Raw genomic sequence first — 24,476 nt, 5'->3', positions numbered from 1 at the left:
CAACCCTGACCAGAGAAGCTTCTTCTGCAGTGGGCAGCAGTTAATGCAGAGATTCACAGCTGGTTGAAAGTGCTGATACTAAGAGACAGTTGAGTGCTGAGCCCTAAACAAGATGTCTAAAGCAACACTTCCAAGGCTTAGAGTCTGAGGTGAGAAGGAGCACTATGAGATACTGTCTTCTGAACACGAAATGCTTGGTGCACTATTTAACATGCTATAACTGCAGTACCTGCACAGCACCCGACCTGAACAGGATCAAGCCAGAAAGATAAGTCAGTACCCTAACAGTCAACACTAAATGGACTCAATTGGAGTAAAAAGAGAGAGAGAGTGAGGTCATGGAATGAGGCAGGGAGATTGGTCAGAGATCTCAGGAGGAGTGAGAGGGGAGAGTGGGGGTGGATCTGATCAAAGACAAATGATGGATATATGTGAAATTGTCAGTAAATAAGCAAATGACATTCACGAAAGAAAAATGAAAAAACACAAATTTAATATGAAATACTTACAAACCCAATAACATGTGTTTTTTTCTCCTTACTCAAAACAACAACAGTAAACAAAGTCAAATAAGACCAAAATAAGTAGAGTTGAACTGTGCTTGTGGGTTGGAAATTTCAAGTAGAAAAAAAAAATAAAGACATTCATTAATTTGCTCCCCAAGTTCATCAATAGAATTAAAATAATACCAATAATAATCTCAGCAAGATTTTTGTTGGAATGTATGTCTAACGTGATTTCATGAAATCAGAGTCAATTTAGAGGAATTGCCCCGCAAAGCTACAGTAATGAAGATGTTACAGACATCACTTCAGGGATAGGCATGCAGACCAACACATCAGGAGAAAGAACACAGAGCTGCGCTGAACTGTAAGTTATCCTTTGAAAAAGTTACTGAGATAATAGATAAAACAGTCATGAAATTCATAGGCATATGGATAAATCTGGAAAATACTTTGTCTAGTGGGGTCACCTAGACTCAGGCAGATAAAGGTTACATGTTATCTCTCATATGTAAACCTTAATTGAAAGTTTTTATGTGAATATGTGTATGGGGGGAATGGTCATGGGTCATAAAAACCAGAACCTGGAACATGAGAGGAGAGGTAGAGGGCTTAAAACAGAGGGGTAAAAGAGGGTGATAAAATGACATTGAAGTGGCAAGGGGAATAATGGGTGCAGGAGACTGGTAGGCAGAGGTGGATCTGGAAAAGAAGTAAGGGATAAAGATCGACCAAAACAAAGAATGGACAAAAATGTCCTAGTTAAATGAAACCTATTACTCTGTATGCTTATTAAAAAGAAACAATATGCACACATACATGCATGCGCGCGCACACCACACACACACACACACACACACAAACACACATATTGAAACGAAAGAAACCTCTGCATGGTCTCCTTTTTTTTATTCTAGGAATTTCTGGAATGTTAAGTGTGTGAAGAGGAGCCTTTGGGATTCACAGAAATGGGGAAAAAAAATGTTTGGGACATTGCAGCTGTTCATCCAAGACTCTTAGTCCTAATTTAGAAACTAGATGAAAAATGTTGTTTCTTACTTGTCATAAAATCGGTGTTTTTACTGAACACTGGGTATTTAACTTAGCATTTGTTTGTAGGGAAAGAAGTAAAATAATATATTTTAGACTTTAACACTGAGGAAAATGAATTCAAAGGAAAAAGTCAAGGTGGTTTACATCTCTTATGTACTAGTAGTATTAAAGACACTAAAGCCCTGTGTCACAAGGCCAAAATGATGCCAAGTTCTTGCAATTAGAGGACATTATATACTTGAGAACAGAAGTAGATGAAGGGAGGATTTAGGGAGCCCTAACAACCTCCATGGGTTTGGAGAAGAATGATGGAAGACACCCACGTCCTTGTGAGCTTACAGTAAATGATCTGCTTCAAATTGCTGGTGGCCGGTGGTTTCTTAAAGTTCCTGGCTAGCAATTTGTGGATGTGTGTCACATAAATTCTAGTAAGAGAAACATAAAATAGCCAGTCAGCTCTCTACAGGGATCATAAATGTGTGCAAATCCCTTCTTGATAGGAATACTGACACGTTATATTTGCACTGTACAGTGAAAGTCAGTTTCCAAAAAGAGAAGGTGACTAATCCCATTTTTTTTGTCAGATGAAAGCAACAGTTATATCAGCCATGTTCATCCAGTTGTTAGTAGGTGAATGAGGATGTTAAGCATCTTTTCATATTTTTATGTGTGTGCAAACATTTCAACTTCTTTATAATGGGTGTGCTTATTTACTTGTTATTGAGGTCAGAGTATTCTTTATATATTCAGAATAATAGCCCTTTAATCAGACATGCCATTTAAAAATATTTTCTCCATTCTGATTTTTCTTTTCATTCCCTTAACAGTATGTTCTAAGGGGTAAACAATTTTAATTTGGATTAAGCATAAGTCATTCCCTGTACCTTTTGTAGAGCATGCTTTAGGTGTTATATCTAAAATATCTTTTACTTTATTCAAGCTTACAAATGCTTTCTCTGATGTTGTTATCAAGAATTCTTACAGGCTTCATATTTAGGTCTATGGTCTATTTTTAGCTAGTGTCCACATAATAATGTTTTGGCATTGACAGAAGAAAAGAGAAAACCTGAAGGGAAGGTACTAGTAACCAATGGGAAATGAGTTTTGCACATTTCCAGAGATGCAAGTTGATTCAATTACTTGCACTTTCCATGTTGACGTCTAATACCATTGTGACAAAATGTGTTAGATGAAAAACATAAAGATTTATTTTGGCTCATGGTCCCAGAAGTTTCAATCCATGGCTATTTGGCCACACAGTGTATGCCAGTGGTAAGGCACAGCATCCTGGCAGAAAGAGCTCACTTCATGGTGGTCAGGATACAGAGTGACCCAATGAGGAAGGATACAGAAATGAGATGTATCATTGAAAAGGGTGTTTTCATTGGTCCACTTACTCCAATGAGGCCCCACCTAGATTAGATCACCCCTCAATAGTGCCATCACACATAAACTTTGAATGAATTATTCCATTGACTGTATCAGAGGCTTCATGGTTCAATCACTTCCCAAAATTCCTACCTCTGAACATTGCTCTGAGAATCAAGCCTCAACTCATGACCTACGAGGGACATTTCTTTTTTTTTTTTTTTTCTTTTTCTTTTTTTCGGAGCTGGGGCCCGAACCCAGGGCCTTGTGCTTGCTAGGCAAGCACTCTACCGCTGAGCTAAATCCCCAACCCTCGAGGGACATTTCATACCCAAGCCACAGCAGTTGGATAACTAACTTAGGGCCCATCACTGAATCAGAACACACCCAGAAAACAACCCCCAAAATTAAATTCATATCTGTAACTTCCATTCCCAAACCAGTCCTGGAGTGGAGTTCTTTCCATCAATCCCTTCCACTTGTACTATTACTCCAACCTTTTAAGTGTTAGAATCTATTGACATTAGCTATTACTACTAGCCTAAAACTCAGCCTGCCTCATCATTTTCTTTAACTAATAAAGATCAACAAAAGTGCTGCTGTGTCAGTTCCAGACCTAGGCTTTTGATCAGCATTCTGGCAGGCTTTGCTTTTACTCTATCAGGAAGATACTCAAATATAAACATGTTCATTTAGCCTGCTGGACAGAGATACTGGTTTGATCAACAAGGGACTGAAAGACAGAGGGGTGGGGGGTACAGCCATTGCAGATGAAGTACCCAAATACGTGAGTAGAGCCATCTTGGATCCAGCAGCCCTGGACAAAGGCACACAGCCAACAGCATGAGGATGAGAAATTAGCCTTCTACACTGAGCTTTGGGCAAACTTTAAAATCACGAGCAAGTAATTGGTTGTTCTTGATTCGAACCACCAAATTTTACGTAGTTTCATGGCTACCTAAACAACCCCTAAGGTCCTATCCCAGAACCCCTCATTCCACGTCTCTATCTCGCAGGTATCAGTTTATCAGTTAAAATAAATAACTTCAGGAGGGAACCTAAAACTCGGAGTTAAATTCCATCAGAGCCAACGTTTGTCATCTCCCAAAGAAGGTCTTAAGAAAGGGTGCAGTCGTTTATTTGGGGGAGGCAACCCAAAAAGTATAATGATGGGCAGACAAAGAGAGGCAAAGAAGGAAGGGGGAGGCCGAAATGATCCTGCTTACTGGGCAACTGCAAGGGGTCACCACTGTGGGTGACTGGAGTTCCGTCTTACTGAGGAATTTTACCTCTGGTACCCAACTACAGTCCTTATGTTAATTCTTTTCTGTCGAGGACGCTCCTATATGCCCATTGTAAATAGCAGAATAGTGGCTGGAGAGGGACAAAGTAAACCTTGTAAAGCATGAACTCTTAGGATTAGCTGCTTCATCTAAGACAACATCCCACCCTCAGTTCAAACCCTTCTGCAAAAAATCCCCAGAGGAAAGTTCTAGGCACAGTACATGGCACCCTTAGTCTCCGAGCACTCTGCTTTTAATTAGCGAAGACAATGAAGACAGTATGTGGCTTGTGAAATTTTAATTATGGTCATATTTTAGGGCTTAAACAAAAAGAAAGCTGAAAGCATCACTCTGGTCCAAAGGAAAAGAATACTTTTTTTTCCAGGATAGCCTCCTATTGCTTAATAGTTCAAAGAATCAAGCACATTGTTTAAATCTTAAAGACAGGAAGAACAGGAAAAATACAGGTACCTAAAATCAAGGGCATCGGCACAAAGCAAGAGGCCCTTAACTAATGCCAACTCCTGTTTCCACTGAGGGCCATTTCCAATGCTCTGAAACCTATCTGTCTCCACTCAACACAGACAGAGGGAGGAAGGCCACCCTTTAAAGTGAAACCAGATGATGGAACAAAAGCAATTTGTGGCGTATCATATGGTCCTCCAAAAAAGGTTAACTGTCCACATAGATTGCCTGGGACACAGTGAAAATTGAAGAAAGGAAGGGAGGCTACAGCCAGGTTATGAGCAAGGCCACAGACTGAGGCACTGTCTGAGGACGCATGGTAGCTGGCACTAGAGAGCATGGGAGAGAGCCACAGAGAAATTTCTTGGACCACACTCACTACTAAGGCCATCTATCTCAGGGGCCTTTCTTTCCTGACAAAGGAGATAATTCCATGTATTTACCATTATTGTTCCTCCATGTGGCAATGCATTATTTTTTTAACAACAACTTGTGTCTTTATAAAAATTCACACAGAGAGGAAAATTGCTAGGTGTTTATACCAAACGGTTCAGTGCCGTGATTTTAGGGCGACAACAGAGAGTAGAGGAAAATGCGAGGCAAACCTGCTGCCATCTTTCCAGGTCTCTAAGCACGTTCACAATAAATGTGCTTTACTTTTAGACTTTGGGGTTTTGTGCTGGCAGCTTAGACTCTGGGCCGTGCAACTGCTGAGTGCTCTAGTTATACCCGACTTCTTTTTATCATATTTAAAAGCATCGTGAAAGTGTGGTCAGCAGAGTTAAGTGTATATCTGCATCAGGTGACCCATTTTAAAGATGAGCACAGTTTTTCAGACTGCAGGGCACAGGTAAGCTACTGCATAGGATTTTTTATTTTCGCTCCCACGAGAAGTATAGAAATCAAAGTTCTCAATTGTCTCACTCATTCTTGCTAAAAATAAGGTCAAAGTAGGTTCCTCGTCCTGAATTCCTTTTGATTGCTTGCCCCTAGCAGTTAGCTCTGAGGAAGAACAGTAACCTAAAGTGGCTCCTTCAACTTCACCCTGTCTCACAAATGACTCAGTGTCACTGGAATTCTGAGACTAAGTGACAATGTAGCAGACACAAAGCTACTGGGGGCAAAGAAGAAGGAAGGTTTACATGAAGGTCTAAGGCTGTAATATTTCTGTTCCTCATAAAGACCCCGAGGGAGAAGTTTTGGAATGAGAAGAAATGGCATGAGCTTTAAAAATGCAGGGACAAGCATCTGTACTGAGAGTCACTGCCTGCAGGCTAGCAGTCTCCCACACATCAGTATTCTGAAAGGATGACTCATGTATAAGAGAAGAAATAGCCCAAGGGCTGTTCCTGAGCCTTCCTCACATTTTAATATACAGAAACACACTGTAAAGAATGTGGGTTTTGCATCAGCCAGCTGCTGCTGCCTTTTGACCTGGAGAAACTCTTCTCAAACCAAGTGTGCATACAAACTGCTTCTTTAGGAGACAAGTTTCCAAGAGATGATTTCGCCTCAGGTTATTCCTGAAGTCTGCTGTGCTCATTTCTACTCAGTAAGTTCGGTGTGGTGTTTCCCAAGGTCCTGGCCTAAAATTTAAAACAAGTAAATGGTTCTTATTAAAACCAACATGCGAAACACTAGTTTCTTTCGCTTAGATGTCCTGAAAATTCAATTTGAAATTGTCCACAGGAATGATCCTCATACATGACTGTGTGAGAACTTGGAGTATCTGTTATAACACAGATTGCTGGGATTGACTTTGTCAGGACCCCGTTTCTGGTTCATTAGTCCTAGGGTGGGTTCTGAGAATTTATTGACCTTGCATATTTTTGCATGATCCTGTTATTGGTACTGGTCTAGGGATCATGAGTTGAGATTATTCTTCGAAGTCCTCTAGCAGAGGGTTACATACTGATCATCCTAAGCAGCCCCTGCACTAAAAACCAATCTTCTGTTTGGGGCCACCTTCTGTTGTTACAACCAAACACCCATGACTGCAAGATTGAAACCAGACTTATTTTGGTTAGCAGTTCTGGAGGCTGGGAAGTTCACAGTAGAAAAGTTACATATGGCGACACCCTCTTATTACTCCTAGTGAAAAAGAGAAGGACAAGTATGTGTCTATAGATGACAAACAAGAGAGGTGGCCTTGCTTTACAATCGCCATACCTAATACCATCCTATGAAAAGCACTAAGCCTTCCTGGGGTTCCAGTAATTCCTTCCAAGTTTTAGTTCCTGACACCAGCACAACGGTAAGCACATTTTATGCTGAGTTTTGTTGTGGCGGGGAGCAAACTGTATTCAGATCTTAGTACCCAGCGTGTCTCAACTTAATGACAACGCAACCTATATGAATGGGAGACATCTGGGCATCTCTGGGAAGCAGTGCTTCAAAGAAATGTGTAGAAGACATTAGAGGGCTTTGAGCCATATCAAATAGTGAGATCCTGGCAGGGCAACAGAGCTAGAAAAACCAGAGTCTTCAGCCTCCAAGCCCTGGCAATATCAAGAAAATCTGTCAGCAAGTAGCAAAGGGCAGACCATGTCCAGCTTGGGTTAGAACTCTGAGCTTAAGCTAAGGACTGGAAAGACTAAAATGAGAACCTAGTTTCTAGAGAGTTTGAGATGTCTGGGTATTATAGTCCCTAAACCTAGAAAACTAGATATCCAACGATGTGGCTTATAAATTCAGAGGAGAGAGTATAGCATCAGTTACAGTATGCTGACCTAGTCCTCCAGGATGAGTCCTGAGTTGGATTTACTGATGTGGAAGAAGCAATTCCAAACACCTGGGCATCTCTTGTTAAAAGGCAGGCTGCAACTTCATAGATCTGAAGTGCTGTCAAAATCTAAAATTTCTCTAAAGCTACCAGGAAAAGCAGAGCCTCAAGTTACACTTTCAGAAGCAAGACCTTACATTAGGGATTGGCAGACATTTTAGGCAAACTGTTTTTAGTTTCTTAAGCCCTATGATCTCCATTGAAACGAATCAATATTATCTTTATATCACCACATAGGCACATATTGTACTTAAATAGATTAACATAGCCATGTTCCAATGATAAGAAAGTAATTATTAATCTCCTCTGGAATATTCTTACCACTTAAAACTTTAAACCGTTTGATCGACTGATAATATGAAAACAGGAAGGGGCCAAATATAGCATGCCTGGATTAATTTGCTGACTGTAATCAAATTAACTATTCCCTACTCCAGATCTATCAAATTAAAATTCCTCAGATTCATCAAATGATGCCAATTCTGTCTTCCTAAAGACCATTTCTTGGTTTATAACCACATGCCCACCCCAACATTACCCACAAATATCTCTTTTAGATGCCATTAAAAGACTCAATCAACCTAGTCTTCCCAATTTGTAGAAGTTTCAGGGCCTAATGTGAGACACTGATTTGTTTTCCTGACCTCCCCATTGGCTTATTTTCACCATTTTCCAAGATCCCACCTCCTCTCTAACCTCTTTGATATTGGTTTCTAGCATGAAGACAGATAATCTCCCTTCTTCTTCCTCCTCTTCCTCTTTGTCCTTTTTAAAAAATTCCTTTTCTTTTTTCTTTTTTTTTCCTTTTTCTTTTTGAGATGGGTTTTTTTTTCTCTATGTAACCCTAACTGTCCTAGAACTCACTCTGTAGAGAGACTGGCCTTGAACTCACAGAGATCTGCCTGACTCTGCCTCCCAACTGCTGGGATCAAAGGTAAGCACTACCACAACCCAGGTAGTCTTTGTCCTTTTCAATCCTAGGAGTTAAACGTAGGACTTCACATGTGATGGGAAAGCACCCGTTCCCTGAGCCATATCTCCAACATTTTTTGTTGTTGTTGTTTGAACCAGGATCTCACTAAGCTATTCTTGGATTCACTGTGTATCCCAGACAGGTTTTAAACTAGGTAGTGCCCTTTCCTTAGCTTCCCAGATAGATGGAGATACGGGGCTGTTCCATTAGACTCAGCTTGATCTTCTCCTCCTCCTCCTCCTCCTCTACCTCTCCTCTTTTTCCTCCTCCTTCTTTTAACTAGCTAAAATTATTCAACCAAAATTATTACTGCAAGGAAAAACTACTCAAAGCCCTTGTTATTAGTCAATCTAAAGATATGTTTTGCTGTTATCCTGAGTTAGGTCAGACACGGACTGTACTATTGCTCAGCAGATTTTTAAAATATAGTTGAGGGAGGGAGGGAGGGAGGGAGGGAGGGAGGGAGGGAGGGAGGGAGGGAGGGAGAGAGAGAGAGAGAGAGAGAGAGAAAGGGAGAAAGAAAGAAAGGAAGAAAGACAGGGAGAAAGAAAGAAAGGGAGAAAGAAAGAAAAGGAGAAAGAGTTGAGGGCCTGAAGGTTTGTGTTTGTGTTTTGAGTTAGAGAAGGGACTAGGAACCTAAATGTTTATCTCAGTAATTTAAGGGACATACAAATGAAAACTCGGAAGATTCATTCAGGGATGAAGTCCAAACTAATCACAAAAGGGAGGGGAAGGGAAGTAAGCCATTATGTGGCAATTCTAAACAGGCAAGCCACTCTGTTTTGGCAAAGGGCTGCACTCATTCATCAGACCATTACACAAATATCCGTATCTACAATTCCTCAGCAGGATCTTGGTAAAATGTATATGCTGATTCAGCAAGTCTTGGGCGGAGCCTATGCATCTGAATTTTTGACTTGGTTCCAGATGACCCAAGAGTGCAAGGATCATGTAGAAATGCAAGCACAGCTTCCCCCCCCCCTTTAAATACTCACAGGCTTTAAAAGAATACCAGATCCACAGCTTTGTCTTGTTTGAGGCTAAGCCACAATCAAGACACAATCAGCATTGCTTACATGCCTGTCCAGGGAGTTTCCCACACCAGAACACCCACCAAAAGAGCAACGAGGCTCACCACAGTAACCAGCCCTTCCTTTCCTAATCTTGAATCTCAGGCAGGATTATTATTATTATTATTATTATTATTTCTGAATTAGCCCTAAATATGTCTCCAGAGAGAGTTCTATGTCCATGTAACTACATGTGGAGACTGGGCATTTTTTTCTCTTATTCATTGAGAAGTGCATTATGGAGTAGCAGTACTCCTCCATCCTACAACGAAAGAGCAGATACCGCTGAGTTTCTCTGGCATATGCCCTCATTATTTGCAGAAAAGACAGAGTTCGGTCACTCAGTACTTGAGGGTAAACTATGAGTAAGTGGGGAGCATGTGATGATGCTTAATAGAAAAGACAATCAGTATAAGGGTTGGCAATGCTGGAGCTGTGCAGATCTTAGGACATATTACTTGTGGGAATGTAAAAAGATGTAGTCTTTCTGGGAAAAGAGTTTGGTAGTTTCCTAGATATTTCATCCGAGAGCGAGCAAATGACCTGGAAGTTCCATTCTTAGTTATCTGGCCAAGAGAACTAAAAGTATATATCCCGACAAAACCTTGGGCATGAATGTTCACTGCAGCCTCATTCCTAAGAGACTTAAAGTGGAAGCAACCCATATGTGTAATAACCGACCAACAGGTAAATATAATGGAACACATCTATAGAATGGAATAATTACAGGATGGAATTGACAGCAAGGATAACCCTTGAAAGCCTTGGGTTAAATGAGAGGCATGAATCACAAAAAGACAAGTTTCGTACCACTTAACTTACAGAGACTGGAAAGAAGAGGCAAATCTATAGAGGCAGAGAATAAGCCAGTGGTTGCCTAGCAGTTAGAGTGAAAAGGGACTGGGCAGTGACAGCCAAAGGGCATCATTGGGGGATAATAAAAATGTCCTAAAATTGATTACAATGATGGATACAGCACTCTATGAATATACTCCAGCCACTAAAGCATGCAGTTTCAATGGGCAAATGCTGGATTGGGTGAATGGTGTCTCCATAAAGCTGGTAAACTGTCACTACAAATCAGCTGTGCAAATCCCAATGAGCAGTGCAGAGACAAAGCTTGTGGACCCTAACATCCTTAAAAGAGATCAAGAGCTGGCCTTGGGTCAGGAGCTTCTCAAAAACACTGAAAAATGCCCCAAGTATTCTAGACCTAAGATGACTGACAGTCCACCCAAGGATTCATATAGATAGTGATGCTGTAGAACAGTTTATCCCACTTTGTCTAGCTCTTGAACCCAGGAAAGAACTTAACTCCAACACAGGCCTATAGGAGCTAAGGTATAGCCGTAGCTCAACTTCTAATTCCACATGTGACTCCAGACATCCCAACCCGCAAGGCACGAGAGGCTCCATCCTAAAATGCATGAAGAGTTCATGTCTGAGACATCCCCACGGTCTGAGATTCCCCCTGCAGAATTAGGCTGCCTGCTCAGGGGAACCTGAGCATGAAAGAAAGAAACTCTCACAGCAATCTAGAGCAAGCCTGAGACACCCATCCAGGTAGATGGGTTGAAGCTGGCTACAAGCATCCCCTCCTGGTATATCATTATCCTCTTGGAGTCAGGTTCCCTGTTAAGTTATGGGAATAGATAAATTGAAAATACCTGTAAGTGGTTCACATGAGTGAGAAAATTACATCTATGCATAGCTAAGACTGAAAGAGTATGATTCTACTAGCTAAAAAGCTGAGAGAAAATGTAACTAGAAACAGCATTTTACCACTGACCATTAAGAGGAACCTGTGTCAGCAAATGAGTCAGAGACAATGTGTCTGGAGAGTTCCTATAAGGAATGGCCATGTGGGAGCTGAGTTCCAGAAAATAGGGGCCATGAACACCACCACTGCTTCTGCAACATTCCACTGTGGGCCCAAAAACTGTTGGCTTAATTCTTGCCCCGTGGCTCCAATTTAACTAATGTGCTTGAATATTCTTGGAGGCCTGCACTAGGCGGTGTTATTTAGCCCAGCAGCCCACACAAGGCACAGACCAGGACAAATCATTAGAGAATGCTAGGGTGCAACTGCATTAAAGATGTGCTCATCAAACACAACTGGAGGAACATTGTGAGGACTAATAACACTACAGGTCTCTATAAGAGCATGACAGAAAAACTATTGCAAAAAATATTTGAAAGCCAAGCAAAACTCTGCCAATCTAACTCATTGAAAAGGTTTTAAACAAATATATGCAATGTATAACTTCAAGTTTCTGGGATAATCTGAGTCAGTGGATCTAAACCCATTTAGATCCATTTGTTCTTCCTGAAGAACAATGCACAGAGAGAAATATCCACTATGAGCTAAGAATTATGGGTGAGTGCATCGATTCTTTAAGGAATGCACACTCAGGAGCTTTCTGAAGCCAGATCGTTCCATGTGCTGCTAAGATTCAGGTGTAACCAATTATTACCTTGGGAACTTGGCAGCGTAGCAGTACTGCTAAGAACATTTGGTGCAAGCCTTCCTTTTAAATCTTTAGCTGCAAACCTTACCCTCAGAATCTGTGAACTTCCCAGAGTCTCTAAATCACTTACAATAATGTCCTATGGCAACTTGATAGCCAAAGGTCTCATCAGCTAAGTATGCCCAGACTTGTTTTCTGCCCAATTGGCTCTTTTATTCAGAGAATCGTAAATATTCACTGACATTTTATCTTCCACTCCTTTGTCTCTGGGAAGTAATCTTGGAAATTCTGTTACATGTTACAAAGATATTTGAATTGAATAGTTTGGGTCTTATTCACAACTACTTCAGACAATGACTAGCCTGACGATTGACTCAATATCCTCCCCCAGATCTCAGCCTTTGTGCTAATCAAGAGCAGGAACAATTTCCATCTCTGTTTATATCTACTTTGTTTGATTTTTTCTTTATATATCACTAACTTTTACCTTGATGGGAGGGGTACTGAATGCAGAACTTAAGGCATAAGATGTGGTCTACCTTTCTGAGCTTCACTGAGCCCACGGTTGCTTTTAAAATGAGAATTGAAAATTCTATAGCTGGTGTTAACTAGAGAGGCCACCTCCACCTACTCATTGGTTGAATCAAAGTTCTAGTCTCACAATTTTGTCTTTTGTGTATTTCTCTCTTTTATTTATTTATTTATTTATTTATTCATTTATTTAGCTTGTTAAGTCCACATTTTTTCTCACACAGTTCAGGAAGACAGGAAAACCATCTAGTGAATAGTACATTTGGATTGTGATAGGGACTTTTTTCCCCATGGGAGGAAATAGCTGCCCAGAATTCTGGTTCCAAGTTCTAAACATCCTTAGGGAAACGCAAAGACATTCTAAGGCAACATTGCATCTTCAGCATCGCCATCTTGACAGCAGCATCTCCATGCATCAACCTTCAACATGCAGGTCAAGTTCCTGCATGACTCCCTCAGAGTCTACAGAGTCCGTCACACATTTCCATTCCAGTATTGGCCACTGGACGTGACTGTGCCTAGTTCCTCAGGAAACAGGAAACTACTGCAAAGAAGGAACTGCATACCTTGCTCGCTCCCCTTTTCTAAGCACAGAGCCTCTTCACCATTCACAGCCACTTGATAAAGTAAGTCTCTGGGCAAAGCTCAGATTTCATTAGAGAAGGCAGAAACCAAATTTATTTTGGAGCAGACTGTAAATAGACCAGGAAAAGAGCAGCCCCTCTTAAAGCAAAAGGTCCACTAAAGGCGTGAGTTCCAAAATCTTACAGTTAAAGACGGAAAAACTGGCTCCACGATCTCCCTACAAACTAGATCTTGAGAGACAGTTATTACTACCGTTATTTTGTATGAGAATCTTCAACCTGAATGTTAATCATAACTTGACTGCCACAAACTCCATACTGTGTCATAACTTGGCAACGGCAAACCTATATTGAAACTCTTCACTTTCAATTGCTACTTTTAGACGTGTTCACTGAAAGGGGAATTGTTACAGTGCATATATATGTTCACTAAGGAAACCATTCAACTGCTTTGGAAGGACATGGAATGAAGTGGCCAACAAAAATAAATGCAAGCTCCAGCTTGTGGCTACACTCAGTCTCTCATCTTACGGCCCCCAGCAAAGACAGTTATTGCTTAAACAGGGGGTACTCGTGGATTTAAAATGAACCTCTGTGGCCAGCAAGCCATAGTTTCTATGCATGTAGATTCATGGTGGCACAAGATCCCATTTACTCATGCACCTTTCTTACAGTTCATCAGAGTTTCAGGGTAAACTAAATTCCATAAGCACCAGGTATTCTGCTGAGCATCCTCAGAAATACACATAAGAGTAAAACATGGTACAGCCATAGATTTTAAGGACTCAGAATCTAAGAGGGGTATATAACTTAGAGTGTGTGAAATGTGTGATAAAGACCACAAAACAGCCACAGAGAGCTGTGCTTGTTTAAAGAAAGACATGAAGTTGCCCTTTCAGTGATCCAGAAATAATTTCAAGAGCCAGAGTGTAGCTCAGCCACTAGGGCATGCACAAGGCCATGTGTCCCATTCCCATAACTGGGAAGGAAGAAAGGGAGGGGTTCAGGAAGGGAGGGAGGATCAGTCAGTTGATTTTATCAAAGTGCGGATATTGTTAGATAATGGGGAGAAATTTGAACAGCCAGATGGCTCAGTGGGACACTCCAAGGTGCAGGTAATGAAATCTACCAAGAAGGAAAACGTAACTAAATTGCTAAAGAGCCATGGAGTGCACATGGACTAGGTTTGAGGAAGCCACGAGCGAAGCACTTGAGAACAACTATGCTGGAACAATCTAGTCCCCGAATATAATGGAGAGCCTTCCACATGAGAGTGGATTTGGGGACTGCTCTAAGTTTTTGAATAGAGAAATACAAATTAGTCCACTTTATAGGATAGGAAGAGTGCTCAATCAGTAAAGTGCTTGCCACATTCACATAAGAATTTGAGCTCAGATCTCCAGCATCCACATGAAGATCCAGGTATGGTGGCATACACTTGTAATCCCAGAACTGAACAAGAGGAGACAGGAGGAGTTCTGGGATGCTCCAGTCAGCTAGTGTTGCTCAATCAAGGAGCCTCCAATTTAGCGAGAGATCCTGCCTCAGAAATGAAGGTAAAAAGAAACAAAAGAAGACACCTTACACTGGCTTCCAGCTTCTACATAAACACATCATATGGATGCTCATGCACACACACACACACACACACACACACACACACACATGCATGATCACACATATGTACATACCTGCACATGCACAGAGACACAGACATGTGTGCATGCATCTACTTAAAAGACTTGTATTTGGCTTTAAAGAGAGACAATGAACTAGCCTCAGAGACATTAATGCTACAGTCATCATCTAGAAGGGAAGGAATGTACTTTGATTATGGTGCTAGGACTGAGGAGGCAGGCGGGTCTGAAATTGGTGCCTTACTGATGGTTTCTAGCACTGTATTCAACTCACCAATCTGTGAAATGAGAAGTGGGACCAATTTACTGACTGGAAGTGTTCTCAACAAAGACAATGCCAGACAAAAATGCTCTCCTCTCTCTAGCAGATCCTCTTTTATATTGCAGAGTAATTTTGTCAGCTGATTATATGTCTTAAACACAAATAGAAATTTCTAGCCAGGTTCTGCTGAGACCTTAATTGTAGAGCCTGAGCCAGGTGCTCTGCTCCGAATACTTAAATCCAATTGTGGCGGTTCCAAAGCCTGCTCGACAGCTCTGGTCTGATTTCGCTTTACGTTTTCCCTAACAAACAAAACCACATCACTTTACCTGTTTTCTCCAGTACTAGGAGGATGCAAGGACTTTGTCCATGGCTACAGCATTCATCCTCCACCTTCGGCTTTGTTTGCACGGGGTAGAGTGAACTTCCAAAGTCTCAGACATACAGAAGCTTGCAAGAATTCATTTAAGGACAGAATTAACAAACAGGGCCGTTTCTTAAAAGGAGCAAAACATAAACACAGGCAACTTTGCTAGGAGCACTCCATATGAGGGCTTCTATAGACACACAGTCTTTGACAGGCTGGGAATAATAAACCAGGAGCCCAGAAAAACTGCATCAAATTCAGGTTTAGAACTCTAGAGAGCTTCTCCAGGTGGGACTAGGAAAGATTTGACATTTTACTGACAGAGTTGCTCTAAGAACTCGGAAGCTTACATAATTAAGATACTGATGGGGTCCTAAATCCCTAGCTCTCTCTTTGTGAACTTCCAGATCCAAATCTTCTTTCATGGGCTCTGGAGACATGATGTCCACATACTAGAAGGAGTGCCTCTGAGACAACCTTTAAAACATGTCACGCCACAACTAACAGTGAACTCAGCTGATGCCATATGCCTCCAGATGTACAAGTCTAGAGCATTTTCCCTTCCCAGACTTTTACAATCTCTGGCTCAGACTAAAATTTCCTCTGTTGGATTCAGCAGCTGCAGCAGAGCTCACTTCCCAAGATACATCATTGATATGTGCCAAGAGAGGACTCCAACTGGAGGAGTATTCTGTAGTTTAGAGAGCAAGGGGTTGGGGTAGAACGGAGGACTTGGAGGGCAGAAAGGGAAGGGGAAATGGTATAATTATAATATCAAAAAGTAAAATAAATATTTCTTTAAGAAATAGGCTAGAAATAGATTAGAAAAATGGGACTGGAAGTGCTTCTGCAAAACTTCAGTTTATCAGAGTGGCGTCAGATGGCAGACAAGGAATCAAGTGGAAAAGTGGCAGAGAGGAACCTGGTGGCTGTCTGGCTGACGGGAGGAGGGACCTACAGGCTAGTAGACTGAGCCAAGAACCCCAAGGGCAAGTCCCAAAACACAAGCAGTAGTAAGTGACTGAGCTGGCAAATCAAGGATTCTGTGGGTGTCTGAGGCTTGGCAGCAAGCTATACTATATAAGGGTAGAAACAGAGAGAAAGGAGCAGAGAGGAGAGAGGGGAGGAGAGCAAATGAAAAGGGAGCCTCCCTGGGACAGGCTCCACCAGAGCTTGAGATTCTTCAGCTTAGATTACCTCTCCTTCCCTTCTAAGCTCCCTTTAACACAATTATTGCCAAGGGTGAGTGGGGACATCAACATCATAAAATGACAGTTCTCTAGCACTTCGGCCCAGTCAGTTCATACAAAACTTCAAACCTGTAAGCATCAGCACAAAACACAAATGTTCCTTTTCACTCACATGCTATCCATCCATCTATCCATCCACTCACTTGGAACACTCAAAGACCAAAAGCCACCCCTACATCTACCCAGCGTACTTCCTGGAGATTTCTTCTCAGGCCCCAGATTTAAACTGTCCATAGCGGTGTCTAACACTAAGGCAATTATTTTCATACGTTATAATTCATGCCACCACTTTTCTATCAACAGAAAGCTAAAAACACTACATAGATTGGCTTTTCATTCCAAGGCCACAGGGGGCACATAGCATGTAGCCCTGCCCCTCTGACACTCTCTGTTAGCCTAAAATTTCATTGTGAGGATGTTAACGAGATATTTTTAAAAGAGGCATTGCCAAAGAGAATTTTCCCTGTACTGTGAAAACCCAGTAAATACCAGGGTCCCCTTAGATGTTCGAGACCACGCCCTCCAGTACAATCCTGTGCCTTTCCTGCTTTCCCTGGTGCTAACCAAGTGCATGCCACATGTCACCACTCTCAGCTGGCACTTCTCCCTTAGAGAAGCAAACTTTCTCGGAATCCCAGAGTTTGGCCGGGGACAGGAGGGGGAGCGGGAGGAGCGGACTGGACAAGAGGTGCGTGAAGGCTCTTCCGCTAGGCTAGTAAAGTCTACAAGAGTTTTGGAGCTGCTCGGCTCCAAGGGCAAGATTTGGGGCTTTTTTCAAAAGTAAGCTGCCTGGCCCAGAGCGCTGACAGCCATCAAAACCCTGTGAGTGACTGGGAGGGAGCAAAAGAAGCTATGCAGTGTGGTGAGAAAGAATCAAAAGAGCCCGTGGCCAAACTTTCTCTTCATAGCCTTCTATGCCAAGAGGGTTTGATTTAAACTTTGGAGCCCTGGGAGCAGAAGGTGCTCAGGCTCGGGCTCCAGGCGCTGCACGGCAGAACTCAGTTCCTTGTACATAATCAGGAGCAACACTCCTCCTTCAGACCCCGCTTCCTGGGACTGTGAAAGCCGAGTTCAGAGTAAACAAAGGGAAACCCCCACATCTCCTGCTGTTCCAAGAGAAGGGTTTCAGCAGATGGTTCCGCGGTTCGTAGATGCCTCACTGGGGAAACACCCCCAATCCCTAAATCCTACCTGGGAAGCCCTGGCTCGGCGGGACGTGCAGCAGCGCCAGCAACAGCAACAGTACTTGAGGCAGCAGCAGCGTGGGCCGGAGTCCCGGGCTCCCCATGGCGAGCCGGCGCTTCCCCCGCCGGGCAGGCTGCGCAGCACTAAGGGGCTGGAGGAGGCCAAGAGACCGAGGGGTTGTGTAGTGAGCCAGAGCCTCTAAAGCCAGGCTGGAAAACTCCTCCTTGGCGGCTTCCTTCTTTCCCTCCCTCCAGTCAGGGGCCTGCCCTCCTTCTTCCTCCTCCCTGGAAGGCAGAGCAGTTCAGGGCTCCCCGCCCCACCATTTGCCCACCCCCTCTTTTTTGTGCCACCCCTTTTTTTCTGGAAACCTGGATGTTCCCCCGTCGGAGGTCTCCAGCTAGAGGGCCTAGAAACCCTTTACATCCAAAAGCATGCTTTGCTGCATTTGCACCCCCCTCAGCCCCAAGCCACAAACTCCGGGACTTCAGGGATCCTGGACCCTTGGAAGGAATCTGTGTATGCTCAAGGCAGAAGCTTGCATGTCACATAGAAACAGAGACAACCTAGGAGTTCAGAGTTTCCCTCTGAAGCTGGGTACCATGGCCCGAAGCTGGTTACTATGATGAACTTCCTAGTTCATTGTACTAGGAAAGAAGACAGCCAGGAACTTGATTTGAACAAACCTAGGGTTGGAAGCGAGATATAAGATTACACCAGCACCAAGACTCATTCTACAAGTGTTTGTGTGTTTGTTTCTCTTTTGCAAAGGCTAGGCCTGGTGCATACCTGCTGTGCTGTGGTTTAGAATGAGACTTAAGGGCCAGCTGATGGGGGACACAAAAGACAGGAGGTCCTGTGCCTACCCACAAACTCACAGATTCAGTGGTAGTTTCCTGCAGCCAGATCTAGCCATCTCCTGGGTTGTTCTCACCCACCCTGAGAACAGCAGGACCAGCCCAGAGTCTCCACCCTATGGGCTGACATGGCTACATTCTAGTACCAGGAGAAGGTTTCTAGGCTGTCCTCAGGATGGATCTGGTTTCTTGGAGGCATTTGTGGAAGACAAAACCCAGCCAGTTACCCTGTGACTAGACAAGGATCGTGCCCATTGCAGAACTACATCTTTCTCTTTGCCACAGCAGTCCCTTATAGGCCAAGGTTTTTGATATTAATGACCCAGAGATTTTAAGTCATTCATTCAAACAGACCTTTCCAATTTCTAACTAAACCCCCAACTTGGGCTTCCATATGACCCTTTTCAGCATTTGAGAAAACTTCATTCTTTTGTTTTTTAAATTGTTTTTAGATATGTTTCTTTACCCGGTTTCCTTTCCATAAGCCCGCATCCCCAACCCCTCCCCTATATGGGTGTTCCCCCCTCCACCTCCCTTACTGCCCCCCCATACATTCTCCTGCACTAGGGGTCCAACCGTGGCAGGATCAAGGGCTTCCCCTTCCCCTGGTGCCCCAACAAGGCTATTCTCTGCTACATATGCAGTTGGAGCCCTGGGTCAGTCCATGTCTTTAGGTAGTGGTTTAGTCCCTGGAAGCTCTGGTTGGTTGGCATTGTTGTTTTTATGGGGTTGCAAGCTCCTTCAACTCTTTCAATACTTCCTCTAATTCCCCCCAAGGGGGTCCTGTTCTCAGTTCAGTGGCTTGCTGCTAGCATTGATCTCTGTATTGGACATGCTCTGGATGCATCTCTCAGGAGAGATCTATATCCAGTCCCTTTCACCATGCACTTTTAAGCTTCATCAATCTTATCTAGTTTTGGTAGCTGTATATATATATGGGCCACATGTGGGGCAGACTCTGAATGGCCGTTCCTTCAGTCACTGCTCTAAACTTTGCTTTCATATCTCCTCCTATGGATATTTATCCCCTTTCAAGAGGAAGTGGGAACATCCATATTTTGGTCATCCTTCTTGAGTTTCCTGTGGTCTGTGGATTGCATCTTGGGTAATTTGAGCTTTTGGGCTAATATCCACTTATCAGTGAGTGCATGCCAAGTGTGTTTTTCTGTGATATTGTTACCTCACTCAGGATGGTATTTTCTAGATCATTCCAATTCTTTCCAACTCCTCCACTTGTGAAATATGGGGAAGGCTGGGCCCTTCTGTGGCCTCCCTCAGATCAGACTCTTCAGAGAATAATTGTCTATTTTGTCACAGACTGGCCAGGACTTCAAAGGAACTTCATGAAAAAGAACTAGGAAAGATCATCCTGGGTGAGGTAAAGACACTTGAAAAGACTTGAAAAGACGAGCACGGTAGGCACTCACTTATAAGTCATATTAACCACAAATATCCATATTACAATCAGCAGACTCAGAGAAGCTAAGTAATAAGGAGGGCTCAGCGGGGGATGAATGAATCGCACAGTGAAGGGGAAATAGAATAGACATCACAGGGGGGGTCTCAATGGGGGGAGTGGAAACAGATGGATCAGGTGTAGGGCAGACAGAGGGAGAGAGTACTAGGAGAGACAACTGGAATCGGGGCGGCAAGGGGTCATACTGGAATTTATGAGGGTGACTCTATTGAAGACTCCTAGCAAAGGGGGATATGGAGCCTGAACCAATCGGGCAACTCTAACCAGGCAAAACTTCCAATGGAGGGATTGGGAAACCTACCCAGCCACCAAACCTTTAGCTTACAATTTGTCCTGCCTATAAGATGGGCTGGGGTAAACGTGGCCCAGAACATGTGCGGATGGCCAATGACTGGTCCAGCTTGAGACCCATGCCATGAAACAGAGCCAACTCCTGTCACTTCCTGGAGGGCCAGGATCCAGAGGCTAGAGAGCCTGGAGACATAGGATAGAACCAAACATGACTGGCAATAAAAGCCAACGAAATGATTCCTAATGGAATTCAGCCACACTCATAGATCGGTGCCTAGCACAACCGCCTTCAGAGAGGCCTCCCCCAGCAAGTGAGAGAAATAGATGCAGAGACACACAGCCAAACATTATGAGGAGTTTGGGGAGGGAGGTGATGGGGAAGCTCGAAGGGGCCAGAGGGATCAAGGATACCACAAGAAAGCCCAAAGAAATCAACTAATCTGGGCTCATAGGGGCTCACAGAGCCTGAACCTTCAAGCAGGGAGCCTGAATGAGACTGACCTAAGCGCTCTGCACATTTGTTACAGTTGTATAGCATGATCTTCCCTTGGGATACCTGACAGTGGGAGGAGGGGCTGTCTCTGACTCTATTACCTACCTTTGGGACCCTTTCCTCCTACGAGGTTATTCTCTTTTATTAATAAAAGAGGAGGTGCCTAGTCTTACTATAACCTTATTGTGCCATGACTGGTTGATATTCATGGGAAGCCTGCTCCTATCTGAAGAGACATGAAAGAGTGACTGGGGAAGGAAACAGAGGTTGGGATGTAAAAATTAATTAATTAATTAATCAAAAGGATTTAATAAAAAATTAAAAGAGTAAAAACTAAAACAGCTATGCAAAGCAATAGGGCATTATTTAGAATAACTGCATTTTTTTAAAGGAAGATACAGGCCTGGACCAATGAAATCAAAATCCTTAGGGATGGCTGTAATGCTTGAGTTGATAATAACCTTTTACTCTTCACTGCTCAGTGGTACTGGTTTTAGATTCTATACCAAGTTCATGACCAGACTTTCTCAAGCTGGGTGACTTTGGGGGCTGAAGGCGTCCTCCCTGGGCAAGGGCTTCATTGACCATGAAGTATGTTTAGTTAGCAGAATCAGCACGTATACACCAGATACTAGGAGCAACCCCAATGCCTAGTATTGACAAATAACAATTGTCTTGAGACATTACTGAATGTCCTACATATCAAAAGTTGCTCCCAGTTAAGAACAATTATTCTTGGTCCATAAGCAAGGACCCATTTAATCCCAGCACTCAGGAGGCAGAGGCAGGCAGATCTCTATGAGTTTGAGGACAACCTGGTCTACAGAGTGAGCTCCATGATAGCCAGGGCTTTACAGAGAAACCTTGTCTCCAAAATTTAAAAAAAAAAATCACTCAGTTTATCCAGATGTAGTAATGCGGACCTCCAATTGCAGCAAGATTTCAAGTTTGAGGCCAGCATAGACTACATAGGGAGACCCTCTCTCTCTCACATTGTTATACATTGTAATTGGATTCTCGTTTACTGTTGTTGTTGTTGTTGATGATGATGATGGTGGTGGTGGTGGTGGTGGTGATGACAATGATGACTGTGATTATTCCTCTGATACCTTTGAAGGTATCAGAGCAGAAGGAAGGTGAGAAAATGAAGTTAAAAACCTATACTACTCTATCTTGATAGACGATACAATATTTAAGTTGGTACATAAATCTGTTAAGTAAGTTTTAATGAGTTAAGTGAAATGGAGTCACCCAGAGAGTGCCACGCGGACCCTGATCTTAACCCTGTATTGCTCGCCCGTGTTACTATTAGTGAATGAGGGCAAGGATTCTGTTTTTCAACCTGAAGCCAGAAAAGCAACAAATAATTTCCAAATATCTGCACAGCAGGGATGCTGGACTGACTTGAAACACCAAAACATAAAAGGATAAATATGATGCCCAGTTTGAGATTTCAGAAATTAACCATACTTGAAAAATCCAAGGATCCTTAGAAACCAACAGTTTTTCTCCCTCCATCAAGCATATAAAGATGTGTCACACAAAGTTTGTATTTTGCAATATGCATAGTAGTAAAAGGTGAGTGGTTCCTGTACATATCAATATCCCTTAATAGGAGAATCATTTTATTAATTATATATTTGTATATACCTGATTAAATACTATGTGGCCTTTAAAATGAATGAACAAGATGCCAATGTGCTTATGCAAAATGCACTCAAGTTATCCTACACAATGAAATAACAAGGAGCAAAACAATGCATCCTAATGCCCTTTGTGCTTGGAGAAAGCAGGGTAATGTTACAGTATGGGGAAGGCAGGGTAGAAAGAGTTGATATGGGAAAATCCTTTGTATTGTTGAAATGTTTAGGCATGTGGTATTTTCTTTTTATTATCACAAAAATAAATCTTTGAAAATGTTTTCGAAAACACACAGCTAACTGACGGTGTGCACTTGAAATCTCGGCACTCAGGAGGCTGGGGCAAGAGGATTCTGAGTATAATGCCAGCCTGGGCTACATACGGACCCCATGGAAGAAAGGGAAAAAGAAACTTCACAGCATACCTGCACCACTAGAGCAGAGTGGCTCAAAAGAAAATTTCAAGATCCCTCAGGGTTATACAGACACCTGTCCAGTGCTCTGAATAATTCCTTGACCCTGGGCAAAGTGGTAGTGAGAAAAGATCATAGACATCAGTCTGACAGACATGACAATCATCTGCAATACCAGATGCAGAATTCAACAATGGTCTTGACCCTGGAGCAAAGCAGATTGGGCCACAATGAAAAAAACAAGGGAATGGATTCCCAAGTTTTACTTGCTCACTCTTTCTTGAATTTGTCGACTCAGGGCTCCTCTCTAATCTATCCAGTCATTCACACCTCTTTATTCTCCCATCCTCTTAAACTAGATCTTTGGTTCATCCCTTTCCACATCTTCTCATGATACATGGATGGAAGGGAGCTTTAAATGACTTATCCATCATTCCTTAGAAAATCCGTCGTCATGATGGTAAAAGCCAGGAACCTCTCCTTGCTTTCCACCACATTCGGCTATACTGAAGTGATGCCAGGTTTGCTTTTGTATCATCTCTTTGTATACATATATTCAAAGTATTGACTCCTATTGAAAGAAATGGAAAACCAAGTACAAGGCCATAAGCAGAGTTTGGCATGATGTGTTAGAGTAATATTTGATGAAATTTATTGAGCATGATTAACTGAGAAATAATGTTGCTGGGTATAGTAGATCCAATTTCTTTCTGGCTAAGACAGTGTTTACTGCACAGGTCATAGAAGTTTCCTGTTAACTAATAGAAGGCTTTAACTTTTAATTTTAATATGTTTTATTATATATATATATGTATATATACATGTATGTATAAATATATATGTATGTATATATATGGTATATATTAGTGGTTGTATATATAAATGATCTGATATACAATTTAAAATGAATATTTTTAAATTAGATTTCTCAGATAATAGGTGACTATCAAACTGCTCTGTCAGTTTCTAAAGTCTTATTCTATGTATCTGTACTTATTAGAGTTAGTACCAAACAGTTCAGAGTAACATTATACAAGCTACAAACTGTATTAGACATTCCAAGAACGAACAATCAAGTGTAAGGCAATGTGGTACGCATTTATTGGACAGGTGATGAAAGAATACAATATTAGGGGGGGTTGGTTATAGGTTTCTTATTGATTTCTACTTAAAAAGGTAACTCTGAGAAGTCCAACGTTAAGACCATGGTAACTAAGGACAGTTTAAGAGTAAGATGTGCTTACAACCTTTCGGGTTACAGACTTCTCTTCCTATGCTACTTAGAATGATTCAACACAAGAAATAGAGAATGCATGTACTGTGAATATGTAAAGGAAAACAGATCTGTAATATAAAAATTATACTATCAAAACGCAAGGACAGGGGTTGGGGATTTAGCTCAGTGGTAGAGCGTTTGCCTCGCAAGCACAAGGCCCTGGGTTCAATCCCCAGCTCCCCCCCCCCCAAAAAAAAAACAAAAAAAAAAACAAAAACAAAAAAAAAACCCAAAAAAACAAAAAAAACGCA

At 42.3% G+C, this 24,476-nt stretch overlaps 1 protein-coding gene and 1 non-coding gene across 3 annotated transcripts in view; one reads left to right on the top strand and one right to left on the bottom strand.

Moving 5' to 3' along the window:
* The window catches only part of Srpx (sushi-repeat-containing protein, X-linked), a 70,892-nt gene extending 52,838 nt beyond the window's left edge, over positions 1–18,054 (bottom strand). Inside the window, exon 1 of one of the 2 annotated variants that reach the window (XM_006256683.5) lies at positions 17,788–18,054. In XM_006256683.5, the coding sequence (XP_006256745.1) occupies positions 17,788–17,884 (97 nt within the window). In that variant the 5' untranslated portion in view covers positions 17,885–18,054. The remainder of the gene's footprint in view (positions 1–17,787) is intronic. The other variant, NM_022524.2, reaches the window with a different exon arrangement.
* Positions 18,055–24,331: 6,277 nt separating this feature from the next.
* Trnaa-cgc4 (transfer RNA alanine (anticodon CGC) 4) lies at positions 24,332–24,409 on the top strand. Its single transcript has one exon. It is a non-coding gene; the product is annotated as a tRNA-Ala (tRNA).
* The last annotated feature ends 67 nt before the right edge of the window (positions 24,410–24,476 follow it).

The sequence above is a fragment of the Rattus norvegicus genome, chromosome X (genome assembly GCF_036323735.1).
Source record: "Rattus norvegicus strain BN/NHsdMcwi chromosome X, GRCr8, whole genome shotgun sequence".
Lineage (NCBI taxonomy): Eukaryota > Metazoa > Chordata > Mammalia > Rodentia > Muridae > Rattus > Rattus norvegicus.
The sequence above is the reverse complement of the archived record's forward strand: the minus strand, read 5'-3'. Positions and strand labels throughout refer to the sequence as shown.